Source organism: Pinus tabuliformis, chromosome X (assembly GCF_031772625.1).
Source record: "Pinus tabuliformis cultivar Carrire ecotype Pingquan chromosome X, CPIR1, whole genome shotgun sequence".
Classification (NCBI taxonomy): domain Eukaryota; kingdom Viridiplantae; phylum Streptophyta; class Pinopsida; order Pinales; family Pinaceae; genus Pinus; species Pinus tabuliformis.
Genome location: NC_142308.1, coordinates 1279959210 through 1279972657, shown reverse-complemented (window position 1 = coordinate 1279972657; position 13448 = coordinate 1279959210). Strand labels below are relative to the sequence as shown.

General features: G+C 35.2%; 1 protein-coding gene across 1 annotated transcript; it reads left to right on the top strand.

Moving 5' to 3' along the window:
• Positions 1 to 4519: 4519 nt before the first annotated feature.
• LOC149144716 (FBD-associated F-box protein At2g26860-like) lies at positions 4520 to 5808 on the top strand. The gene is made up of 3 exons (XM_089452251.1): positions 4520 to 5139; positions 5261 to 5576; positions 5683 to 5808. The coding sequence occupies exons 1-3, from the start codon at positions 4520 to 4522 to the stop codon at positions 5806 to 5808; spliced, it is 1062 nt and encodes a 353-aa protein (XP_089308377.1).
• Positions 5809 to 13448: the final 7640 nt, after the last annotated feature.

The window sequence follows — 13448 nt, the reverse complement described above, 5'->3', positions numbered from 1 at the left end:
TCATTTTTTATCTAATTAAATAACTTGTTGAATGAAATAACAAGTAGGAGATGTTAAACCAATAACTGCAGTAGGATTTCTGAATTGTTCAATTATGAAATTTTCACACTTTGTAGGAGAACCTCTCTTTGTAGGAGAGACATTTCCACTCAACGAGAGAGTCCTTTCTTGTATTGACAAAGATGTGTATGTACTCATTATTCAAGTTTTGTTCTTAATAAAGCGGCCTCATCACAATTGGAGCAGGGTCCGGAGATATAGCCCAAGATGGCTGAACTTCATTATCATCATTTGTGGGGATGTTGAGTATGTTTAGAATTTGAGCAATGGATTCATGGACATGATGCCACGTTATGTGAGAGTTTCCATTTTATGTTTTCTTTGTCTTATTGTAGAAATGGCTTTGAGTGAGATTTCTTTGTAGGAGAGTCATCGCCACTCAACAAGAGAGTCCTTTCTTGTATTGACAAAGATTGTATGTACTAAAGACATCGCCACACAACAAGAGAGTCCTTTCTTGTATTGACAAATATGTGTAGGTACTCATTATTCAGTTGTTGCGCTTAATAAAGCAACCTCATTATTATTGGAGCAGGGCTCGGAGATGTAGCCCAAGATGGGTGAACTCTGTTATCTTCTGGTTGTACTGATGTTTCTTTTTTTTGCTCTTATTTTTCCATAGTTTGGATTTGCATAGTGCATGCTTCATTTATACTGTGTAGTTCATTTAATTTACTTGTTCATACTTGGACACATATGAACAAAGAAAATTTTTAAGACCCATTATTTTTAACTTGCAAAGCCTCAGTTTGATAATATTTTTAGAATCAAGTCAGACTCAACCCTCAAATTTCAATACATACAACAAGCCAAAAAAGACATAAAAATGCCCAAGAAAGACATTGTTGCATATGAATGATTTATGCTTGACATCACTTTACAAATTACCCAAATGGGAATATACAACAAGTAATTACAATTCTTAAAGCACAAAAACTGTACAAATAATCTACCCATTCTTTGTCTAACCAGGCTTATGGGTTCTCTTTCTACACCTGCTCTGCTTCAAAGGTTGCTTCGAGAATTGCATCAACTTCCACTTTGCCACCTCTCACTTCCCTCACAAGGGATCACACAACCTCTTTATCCTTTTTGGGATGAAGTTATGGATGAAGTTTCCAACACTTCTTACTCTAGTACCAACTTATCCCTCACAGGGGATCACACGACCTCTTTATCCTTTTTGGGACGAAGTTATGGGTGAAGTTTCCAACACTTCTTACTCTAGTACCCACTTATATTGCAGTGGGTGCAAAAATTCTTGCGCATGTTTCTTGTAAAGAAAGTTTTTAGACTTGGCATAGGTTCCTCATGCATCTTCCCAATGATTTGGTCCATTCTTTTAACCAATTCCTTTCGTTGTTCACACCTAGCCACACAATGGTCAGATGCATGAAAAAACATACACAGAAGCATTTTCCATAAATGACCGTAAGTAAAAAAAAAAAAATGGAATACCCATGATGCTTATACCTGTCTTTTGGGTTGTGATTTTGACGAGAATAATTGGACTTGGCATGTCCTTTGGAACGTTCATCTCTCCACGGAGACAACTTGTGATTATATCTACTATCATGGTGTAACGTACCATCACTTCATGGAAGCCCTTTTGGCATGAACTCCATACCTAACGATTTCTTTGCATCATGATGTTCTCAACAAGATATAGTACTTTAGGGTACATGTGTTTTCTTTCAGTTTCAATTTAACAGTACACTGCATACTAATTTTCCTGCTTTGTCAATTAGTTGTTATCCATGTATGGTTTGTATATCTCGTTTTATGTTGTTAAATATGCGGAAGCGTTTCGGAGAAAGGATTCTGTCAAATATATATATTATTCTCTTTTACAGTATAATATTAATTTCTTGTTTGATTTATCGTTAAACAAGATAATGTTGCTAACAACCCTATAATTAGGTGATTATTTCCAATAGTTTATGCTAGATTTAATAGTTTGCTATGTAGCTCCATCTACAAAAAAAAAAGACCAACAATAAAACAAGTTTTGAAAATGGTATGTATCCGTGGGTCAATTTATTTATAGAATGAAATGCATTGAGACTAGAATATAGAATTACTACTATATCATCACTTCAGGCTCCAATTGTCCATTCATTTCATCATAGACAATTCATATCTCTGGTTGGAAGTATTGCACAAAGACATCAAACTTCCATATATGTCTGACTAAGTATAATTACCACATCAACCACAACTTTGAACCTGCCTATATTGGTAATTACTACGTCTAGTGAAGTTTTGGCATAAGATGACGGATATGTCAACAACTTGTATTTGCTCTCTTTAGTTATTTATATTTATATGTAAATCATAGTTTGATTCGCAAACAATCAACAACTTTGCCATGAAAATCATAGAGCCTCTCATCTAATTAGCTAAAAAATCACCTCTATAAACATGATAACTTACCAAACCCATAGAAGGATTTATTTTATAAACATAAGTGAAACAAGCACGAGTCCAAAATATTTCCATTATATAATGTTGAAAAAATGCATTCTTATATTTCCATCAAGCACAAGTTCTAAGGAAAAATTCCAGATGGAACCAAATAATGGAGTGACATGTTGAGATGTTTGCTGATATTGGGGCATCTACAATGCATTCCCTATTCAAACAAGGCAAGGAAAATGCTTGATTTTTTGTGTGTGGATGAATTGATGTAGTTGGTAAGCAAATAGGATCTAAAAAGGGTGGAGGAAATGATGAGAAAGAACAAACCCTAAATTAGCTTCTTACCTAAATGAATGGCTTTGCATCAAACCTTTGATCAATTGAGTTTGATAGTGGTATATATAATATAAGTAATTGTATTCTCGTTGAAAATTTGCCCACCCAAAAAGTTTTGTTTTGTTTTTTTGTTTTTTTTTTAAGATCAACATGGACAAAATCAAGCCATCCTCCATTATTTCTCATTTTCAAAACTCTTTGCAACAAGCCTTGATCATCAAGTTTAAAAGTTGTGTATAAACAATTGTATTCTCTTTGAACTATAACAAACAAGTTTTTTAAAATAAGTCGGGTTACAAAACAAGAGATGCTCCACTATTTTTGAATCTTTTACATCAGGAAACACGAAATATTGAAAATTGCAGACATGTTTGCTTTATAATAATGTTGAAGGTTTATATATATATATATATATATATATATATAAATTAATTTAAGATAAAATTCAAATCCTTTTCTTCTAATTATCAGAGCTAAAATCAACATAAATCTAAATTTATTAAGATATAGTTATCTATTAAGTTTGATATGCTTATATTGATTGGTTTTGTTGGGATTCAAACACAAGTAAGTAATGGGAATACAACAACGGGACTTTAGGGAAAGTGATAGTCTACGATATCTCCAAATGGTACTCATTTGAGCACTATCATGGTGACTTGAAGAACTGAGAATTTGATGCTTGTTGGCATCAAATTTGATTTAGGGAACTTGAGGGCTTGAGGGAAGTCCCAATAAACAATATGCAAAGAAGGAAGGCTTTTTCTTTCTTGAGACTTCTGCTCTTGATGCCACTAATGCTAAGAATTCATTTCTCACTGTCCTCAGTCAGGTCTACAAAATGGTGAACAAAAAGGCCTTGAGTGCAAGCTAGGATGCGGGATGATGGTCCTGGGCTCAGGTCCATTCTCTAAGGAAGAATATTGCCTTTAACTCCATATGATACATGATGATAATAACTAATATGCCAGGATGTTGTTACTCAAAGTGCTATTCATTTTCATAATTGGGCCTATGGCCATTCAGATTCAATTGTATATATATATTTTGAATAGAGAAATCTATACGTCCTTAATTTTACTCCTTTCATTACTTACATTTATAAAAACATAAACATGTATTCTACTCCATATTTTTGATACTCAAATCCCAATAACTAATATTAAATTATTATATATTTAAATATATATATATATATATATATAATTAAACTTATTACATTAATCAATTACACCATAATCCCCAATTCAAAATACAAAATACAAAACATATAAGTAATATTAAATTATTATATATTTAAAATATATATATATATATATATAATTAAACTTAGTACATTAATCAATTACACCATAATCCCCCCATTCAAAATACAAAACATATAACCTAAGTATCTACAAAATGTGTTACTCATACCACTTTTTACCATTTTATCACCCTTTTGGTGCAATTGCTAGCTGATATCATTAATGACCGAAAGCACTAATGTATCAAGAGACGCCTGCATGCCATCACAACTTACGTGTGTGCTCGCACCACCACCACAACCCATCACAACGCAACGTGGGGCAGAGCCGTACTCTTCTGTTGTTCAAATGGATGTAAACACCATTCACCACAACCCTTCAATTTTCGATAAGAATTCATTCATTCCTCCCCTCCCTGTTACTTCTTCCGTTCTCCTTCATCCATTTTTCTTACCATAATGCCCCCAGCTGCAGATATATTCTCTACACTTCCAGATCCATTGCTTGGCCGCATCCTTTCTAAAATTCCAATTAAACAGGCAGTCAGATGCTCCATTCTGTCGAAGAGGTGGAGAATCCTCTACACCCAAATGCCTCAGCACACTCTCACCCCGTATTTCATTTTGGGCTCCGTGAACAAGCATCCAGATCCAGATCCACACTTGATTGCAATGGTGGAGAATATAATCTCCAACCTTCTGGTCTTGCATTCGACAGACCTAGAGGCCTTTCATTTGTGCAACTACATTTTCCCATGGAGCTCCGAATGGGGTCACGAGAAATGGCACTTTAATCGTCAAAACGTATGGAAATGGGTGCGGTATGCTTCCTGCAGGAATGTCAAATATCTAACCCTTTGCACTTCCCACGAAATGGAAGAAGTGCCGCCAGCGCTTTTCTCCTGCACTCACCTCACTGATATAAAACTCTTCCACTGCATTCTCACCCGTATTCCAGCCCGTTTTCCTGGATTCAACCATCTTGTTACTACGTCTTTTCGAACATCGAATTCACAGATGAATCCTTTTCCTGCTTTTCTCATTGCCCCTTTCTTGAGAGACTTGAGATACATGGATCAGTTGGTGGTCTGCAGAAGCCTACCATATCTGCTCCCAACCTTAAATATTTAGTTATACGTGCCAGAAATGACGTAGAGGTTTTTATAGTCAACTGTCCAAAGCTTGTAACTATTGAGACAGGCGAGATACTGGATTTAAGAGTAAATGGGATGCTGTTTCGGAAATTTCCTATGCGGTCCAGTATCTTAAATTGCAGAGCGGAAGTAATGTGATTGTTCTTCGATTGCATTGGGATGTTGAGGATCACGATCTCCCGGCTGAGATGCGCAATCTCTCGGTGGAGAGATTTCTTGAGTTCGTGGGAGCTTTCAAAGCATTGAAGGAGCTCGCCATCCTCAACTCTTCGCTATTTCAAACGGAAAACGATCTCGTTCAGAAACTGCTCGTTACGCTTCCTAATTTTGAGCGGTTTGACAGGTTTGACATGTCTGTTTTGGTGAGAGAATCTCTGTAATAAATTCAGCCGTTTGAGTGGACTTATTGTTTTTTAAAGGCTAAAAGCCATTGTGTTTGCCTGATTTTTTACTTTTATTCCAATGCAGGAGATAGTTAAAGATCCGAAATCGTCGTGTCTGAGCTCGCCACTGGCCCATGTTCGGATAATAAAAGTAAAGATACAGTATGGTGAGGAGGAGGAAATAGCCGTGTTGAGTAGCCTTCTTGAGTAGCCTTCTTGAAGGTTGTTCTGCTCTTGAAATCATGGAATTGCAGCTATATCACTTTTTTCCACATACGCTGACAGATTTTTTGACAAAATTGTTATATATCAACAGAGCTTCCAAACAAGCTAGGGTCGACATCGTTGAGATTCATTGACAAAATTGTTCTATGTGAGCAGAGCTTCCGAACCAGCTGCGTTGACATCGTTGCATGGCCGTTTGTATAAAAATATGGGTTTATATAATCCATTATGCCTCAGGTTGGTGGTGGTTTTCCTGGGACAGATTCAGTCGACTTTTGAATAGAATCCTTCTCTGCAGGGAGAGCTTGCTTTTGGAGTGTTAACATTGACCAATGTGATTATCTGTTTTCTAAAACGTGTTTTATAAAAACATTAAGATGATTGGTTATGTTTTTTATTAAATTATAATTTTAAATGATTATAAGTATTATGTTCAGCTTCAACCATAAAGTTTATAGGATTTTGTTATTTGTATTTATGGAAAAAATTGTTGGGATAATGATAATAGCGTTATATTTGATCTTGAATTTCCTTTTATCCTTTTATTATATATATTATATTATTGGAATACTCTATATAAGTATGGGATTAGTAAGAATTTAATTTTCATTGAATTTTTTATTTAATTAAAAAATCATATAAACTAATTTCATTCAACTTTTATAATTTTTTTTTGAGATAAGTGTTTTTGGCATAATCACATCAAAATTTATTTGTCGAGGCGTTTTGAACCAGCAAGTGAGGCGTTTCTAGAGGTTCATCTTGTTCTGACCATGAACCACATTTGCTGGTTCAAAACGCTTGGACAAATGAATTTTGATGTGATTATCGCAAAAAAACATATCTCAAAAACTCATATAGATCTTAATTCAACAATCAAATTATTTTTTTAACGAACAATAATAAAATGCTAAACCATAATTGATTTGAAACGATTATTATTTTGTCCATTCCGTTTAAATTTTGAGAATAATTAATCCTGATACAAGTTGTATTTAGTGAAATTTTTTAAAAAAATTTAGTAAATTTTTCAAATTATCTTTAGTAAAACTTTTTGAAAAATTTCTGATAAATTTTCAACGGAATTTTGGAACAGGAAAATCCAAAAAATCCACTGAAAACAACTACATACAACTCCATTTAGATATCTCCTGCCCAACTCTATTTTTTATTTTTAAATTGACACGTCTTTGTGGTTTAAATACACCTTTTATTTTATTTCGTTGAAAGTCAGTATCACTGACAGTGATCCTTGTGCACGTCTTATCTTGAAACTTGAAAAGAGGTTGGGCAGTGGGCAGAAGCCTTTCGGTACACGTGTCTTTCAAGAACGGATTTGGCGTCACGTGTCTTGCATAGAAGATTCATAGTCAAATTCGTGAGGCACATCTTATCCAAGCCTACCCTCATTTTGTTTTTCAGAGTAATGGGTTATGGGTGGGTGTACGTATACAAAGTCCGCGTATTTACCTTTAGAGCATAAGGGAGTTGAAAGGTTGTCATCTTTCATGACCCTGTGACCTGTAGTTAGATAGTTAAATCCCTTCTAGATAAACCATTCCGAAACACCCAATTTCAATAATGATTCATATTCTTTAAGGATATATAAATGGTTTAAAATTTCTTTTTTTTTATTATCTAAACTCTAAGTCTCAATAGTTAGAATAGATAACAACCCAAACCCTCTTCTCAAGGTTCACATTCTTCTTCTTTTATGAAGAAAATGATAATCTCATCTACAACATTCAAAGGTTTTCCAACCACACGCATACCTCTTTAAAAAAAACACAATACCTGGTCTTCAGTTTTCCATTTCAGGGTTATTCTTCCAAGAGCATAACTAGGTTTTTTAGTTTTTCATTACGGGCTTATTCGTGCAAGTACAAACTGGGTTTTTCAATTTTTATTACAGGCTTATTCTTGCCAGTACAAAACTGGGTTTCTAGTTTTCCATTACATTTTTATTTATATAACTTTACACAAGTTGCTCCAATTCGAATTTACTACAATTTTCCATTTCAACAAAAAGCACAATCAGAGAAACTACAATTTTCCATTTCAACAAAAAGCACAATCAGAGAAACTATATTCTATATTGTTAACAATAATTTGTAAACAATTCATGCATGCACAAAATTTACAGGTTATAACATATACTTATATCTTTTACGCTATTCCCTGAATTCAATAGGGTAACCTTCTCCACCCAACTTCGAGAAGGGAAATGACATCCTCTTCTCCCCCTGAGCTTCCTCTTCAAATCTTCAAAACAACAGGCGACCGTTTTTTGTTCTTTCGTCAAATCAGACAATAAACCTCAGGACAACAGTCCAATTATTTCACTGATTCCTTCCTGATTGAGGTTATCCACTAGCCCAAGTCTAGCTCAAGATGTTCCCTCTTCACAACATTCTGTAACTTCATAGACTTTTATTGTATCTATTTCTTAGAACCAAGATTGAACCCCTCTCTATCCTCAGAGACTTCCTTTTAACTCAGAAAGAGAGGTATAATTATCTCAACTGTCCCTAACTCTCTGGAGGTTGGAATTCGTTTTGGGTTTTCCTTTTGAATTTTGGAACATAAATAATATCATTTTATTATTTAATTATTTATCAAAATCTCATTAGGCTTCTATCAGTCATATTTTACCAAGGTTTCAAGTAAGTAAAAATAATTCAAATGTTATCCCGGGGTGTTATATCTTCCCCTAGGCAGAAGGGGTGTTATATCTTCCCCCCTAGGCAGAACACTGTCCCCGGTGTTTACTGTAGCCCCTGGAACAAAGTAGGATGAGTTTGTTTCATAATACTCTCATATTCCCATGTAGCTTCCTTCGGGCTAAAGTGCTTCCACTGCACTTTAACTTGGATGATAAATCACTTCCACAGCATTTGTTTATCTCTGATCGAAAATACGTAGTGGTTCTACTAGAAATTCCCATCCAATTCGACCTACTAAGCATCATTATCACCATTAGTTTATTTATCGTAATTTAATATTTCATAACTTAAATTCATTCATACTTACCTGCACATCTTTCCAACTAATAATGTGATTGGAATCATAAATATACTTATTTAATAGTGACATGTCAAATACGTTATGTACTTTTATGTGATGAGGAAGAGCAAGTTGATAAGCTATTGGCCCTATTCTTTCCAAAACTTGGAAAATCCCACAATAACGGGATGCTAATTTAGTGCAACTTCCCCATTGTAAGGTGTTTTTCTTGGGTCTTATCCAAACATACACACGGTCTCCGACCTAGAATTCTTTAAAAATTGTCTTTTTATCCGCATAGGCTTTTTGTCTATCTTGAGCGGCTTTCAAGTTCTGTTGCACTTTCCTTACCTTTTGCTCCATTTCTTCTGGCATCTCGGATCCTAAAATCATATTTTCTTCCAGACTACGCCAAGTGGATGGTCCTACACTTCTTCCCATACAACACATCATAGGGGCTAATTTTTAATGATTCGTGGTAGCTTTTATTGTAAGCGAATTCAACCAAATGAAGGTAGTTTTTCCATTTAGTTTGATGTTGCATTGCATACGTACGTAACATATCCTCCACTACTTGGTTTACCCACTCAGTTTTCCCATCAATCTGAGGGTGATAAGTGGCGCTAAATTGAATGAGTGCCTAGACCTGTAAAAAAAGCTTTCTAGAATGCTAATGTAAATTTTACATCTCTGTCTGAGATCATCACCAGACACCACCTTTGGCATACTGTGTAGTTTAAATATTTCCCTCATAAATATGTCTGCAATTTCCACTATTTTATAAGTGAATTTGATAAGAATAAAATGAGCAACCTTGCTCAACTTATCTACCACTACTATGATGGAATAATGTTGTTTCCGAGTTCTTGGAAGCCCTATTATAAAGTCTAAAGTGGTCATCTCCCATTACCACTCAGGTATAGGTAGTGGTTGAAGTAATTTTTTAGGGTGGTGATGTTCAGCTTTAACTTGTTGACATTCTAAACACTTAGCCAAGTACGTCATGATATCCTTTCTCATATCCTTTCTTAACTATATAAAATAGTTTTTGATATTCTGGGTGGGCGACATAAGGATTTCAATGGAATTCATCTAATAATATTTTCTTAAAACTTGCTTGATTGGGAACATACACTTTTCCCCTATAAGTCAACAAATTCTTATCATTTGTACTAGGATGGTTTCTTAGAACCCTACATTTGTTTAGCTTATTGCCATAAGAATTTATATTCAGGATCTTTAAGGGCAACATCCTTAAGTTGTTCAGTCACATCGAATTCCAAACGGTGATATCGAATTTCATACACGTTTTGAACCTTCCTGCTTAACGCATCAGCCACCCGATTTTTTTTGCCTTTAAGGTGTTTGATATCAAAGTCGAAATTGCTCAAAAAGGTTGTCCAATGAGCTTGTCTTGCATTTAAATTAGGTTGTTTAAAGAAATTAGTTAGGCTACTATGGTTGGTCATAAGTATGAATTTCTTTCCTAACAAATAATGGTGCCATACCTTTAACGCATGCATCATTGCGATAAGCTCCAAATCGTAAGCTAATTATCTTTACTCATGCTCTTTGATTTTTCGAGATTCATAAGCCACTACTTTACCATCCTGCATCAAAACAACCCCCACTCCTTGCTAGCAAGCATCCGTACATATAGTGAAGTCCTTTTCTAGATCAGCCACTTTTAATATTGGTTCGGATGTCAGTAAATGCTTTAATCACTCGAAATTGAATTAACATTTTGTTGTCCACTTAAAAACCTTCCCTTTCTTTTATAGAGATATCATGGGGTAATCAATCTTAGAGAACCCTTCAATAAATCGGCAATACTATGTTGCCAAACCCATAAAGAACCGAATATCCGCTACATTTTTAGGAACAGGCTAGGGTAGGATAGTCCTAATCTTTTCAGGGTCAATTGCACTTCCTTAAGATGTGTTGTGACCTCAAAATTCAGTTGTCGAAACATGGGGGATAACCACCCGGTCCAGACCTTAAGACAGGTCCTTTTCCATACAAAGTGGTGGCTTCGACTGGGGATAATGGGACAAATTTCCAAGTGTGGGTTTTAAAATGAGAATGGGTGGTTTATGAGTGCTTTGCAATAGAATAATGATAATCTAAGTGATCTATTCTACATTGCAATTCCTCTAACTTATTCTAATATAAACTCGAGTGTTCTTGTGTGATATGCGATTTACAAGGATATCTATTTAGCATGTGATAATAAAGATTGAACAAAACTAAACAAAGATGATAATGTAAAAGATAATTCGTCTGACTAAATAGTTAGTCAAAGGAATCTATAAAATATATCGCATATATGATGAGTTATGTATGAAAATCACAACTTCAGCTAGGCATCATACAAAAGTGCAATTAATTCTTAACAAAAATAAGAAATCTCACATATAATCCATGAAAGTAAAGTTTTACCACTAATTAAATGTAAACAGAATCAATCATACACGATAATAGTATCATGTGTGAAATCTTTCTCATTTGACAAATGACATAGACCAACTTCTTTTTCAGATCAAATTGTTTCCCAAGAATACAAAAGTGCATCAACAAAGGAAAGTATTCCGATATCTAAAAGAAACGATCATGTTCCATCATTTCACCAAAGCATTCACAAACTTAAAATAGTGCATTCTTTGCAAATGTTTTTGATAAAATTCTGGACCCTTGTCTAAATGCATGAGAAGAGTATAAATACTACAACTAAAAGTGCAAAAATAGATTATACAAAATTTGAAGAGGTTTCAAACAACCTTTCTCCTAACTAGGTAACTAACTCCAAAGATAAACAGAGGCTAAATAGACGAAACTAAGAGGATGACTTGTTGTCTCCCAGCTTATCCTTTAAGTCGCAAATAGCGCTCATCGGTTGAATTTGAGGAGGTGGCCCAAAATGAGTCTTGAGCTGTTTGGTGAAGATCGTATTGGTGAGTGGTGGAAACAGCCTTTGAGTCATGTGAAGAGAACAGTTGAGAGTCATAATCTGGTTATGTGGCTTAACCAGATACTGCCAATATGACTCCCAGTTGGTTGTGGTCAGTTTCACAATCACTTCTTTCTAAATCTCCACCTTCTCTTGTCAGTGTTTATACACGGTAGTTAAATCAGGCATTTCTTTCATATTGCCTTCCTTGATGAGATTGGTGGCGAATAGGATGTGGTTCATTGCTTTAACGATGTTATTTGATACTCCCGCTGCCCTTGCAACTACTGGTTCAACCTGTTTGATTCTGGCATCCCAATCTGTGAAGAGAATGTCTTTATGAGTTTCTTCAATCTCGGATTGATTGATTGGCCTTCTTTCCATCTTCTGTTTCCTACCACTCAATGAACTCAGATATTTTGGTGTATAAATCATTAAACTCCGTTCTCTGGTTGATTTCCTTGTCTGTCAGTTAGTCGGTAGTAGTCAGATAGGGAGTAATATGCGACATCTTTTGGCATAAACACTCTTGTTGTCTCACCAGAAGAGAATTTAATTCCAAGGCCTCTTTGGTTGAATCCTCGGTAGTTGGAACATCCTTTGTATATTTCCATGATTTTCTACATTTCCTGGAGTTGCATGTTTTTAGTCGATATATCGGCCTCATGGCTAATTTTCAGGACCTCCATGTTTTGCTGCAATTGTTTTAGTTGCTCCACCACCTTCCTATTTGTGCTTGCTTTCTCTGCGTCAAGCTCTTGTTTGAGATGTGCAATGCTCTCCTATTTCTCCCTTAGCAGAGTGGAGACCTCAGTAGCCTTGTCCATAGTGGTTGATGCGTATGCTCCCATGAACTGTGATAGTCTAGTCAAGTTCTTGGCTGGACTAAAAGGAATGTCCTTTCAGACCACGTCCATGGGCTCGTTTCCAGGTGGGAATTCAGGTGCAACTACCATTTTCTTTTTCCTCTGCCTTCTAACTAAAGCCTTGTGGAGAGAGCTATAGAACACATAAAGTGGAGGTATTTCAGTCACTATGAGAACAATCCCCGATGTGGGTAGGGCAGGGATAATTTCAGTATGTTGGGACATTAATGCTTGTTCCTCCATAGGTGTAGATTGTTTGTTAGCAAACTTGGGTTCTGTATCCTTTTCAACAAGTGGAGAAGTTTTGACTTCCTCTGTTTCTTGGGCATTTGAGGCTTTGGGAGTGCCTTGCAATTTTTGATTAAACGGATCCTACTCCTGCTCCAAACTACTGCCTTTGGTCTCTAAACCGATTTCTGTAGCTGGTGTTAGGTTCCTATACCAACAGGAGCCATAATTTTGAATGACTAAGATTAAGCCTTGTAATATTGTACATACCTTTGCTTTCTGCAAATGTTTTCCATATTAAAAAATAAAAAATGTCCTAAAAGTCCTAAAAAAATAAAAAAAAAAATAAGAATAAGGTCCAAAAAATGAAAATATATGAACCCCAAAAGACAAAAAGAGACCATTAAATTGAACAAGTCAAAATGCCACTACTATTTACTTTTATGCATAATAAATGATTGTGTGCAACTTGTTACTCATGCCACAATCCATGATAGTCAAATTGTTTAAACTTGGCTATTTCACGTTTTGAATTTTATGTTTATAGTTAGAGAATAAAATCTAACCAAATAGTGTAATCTT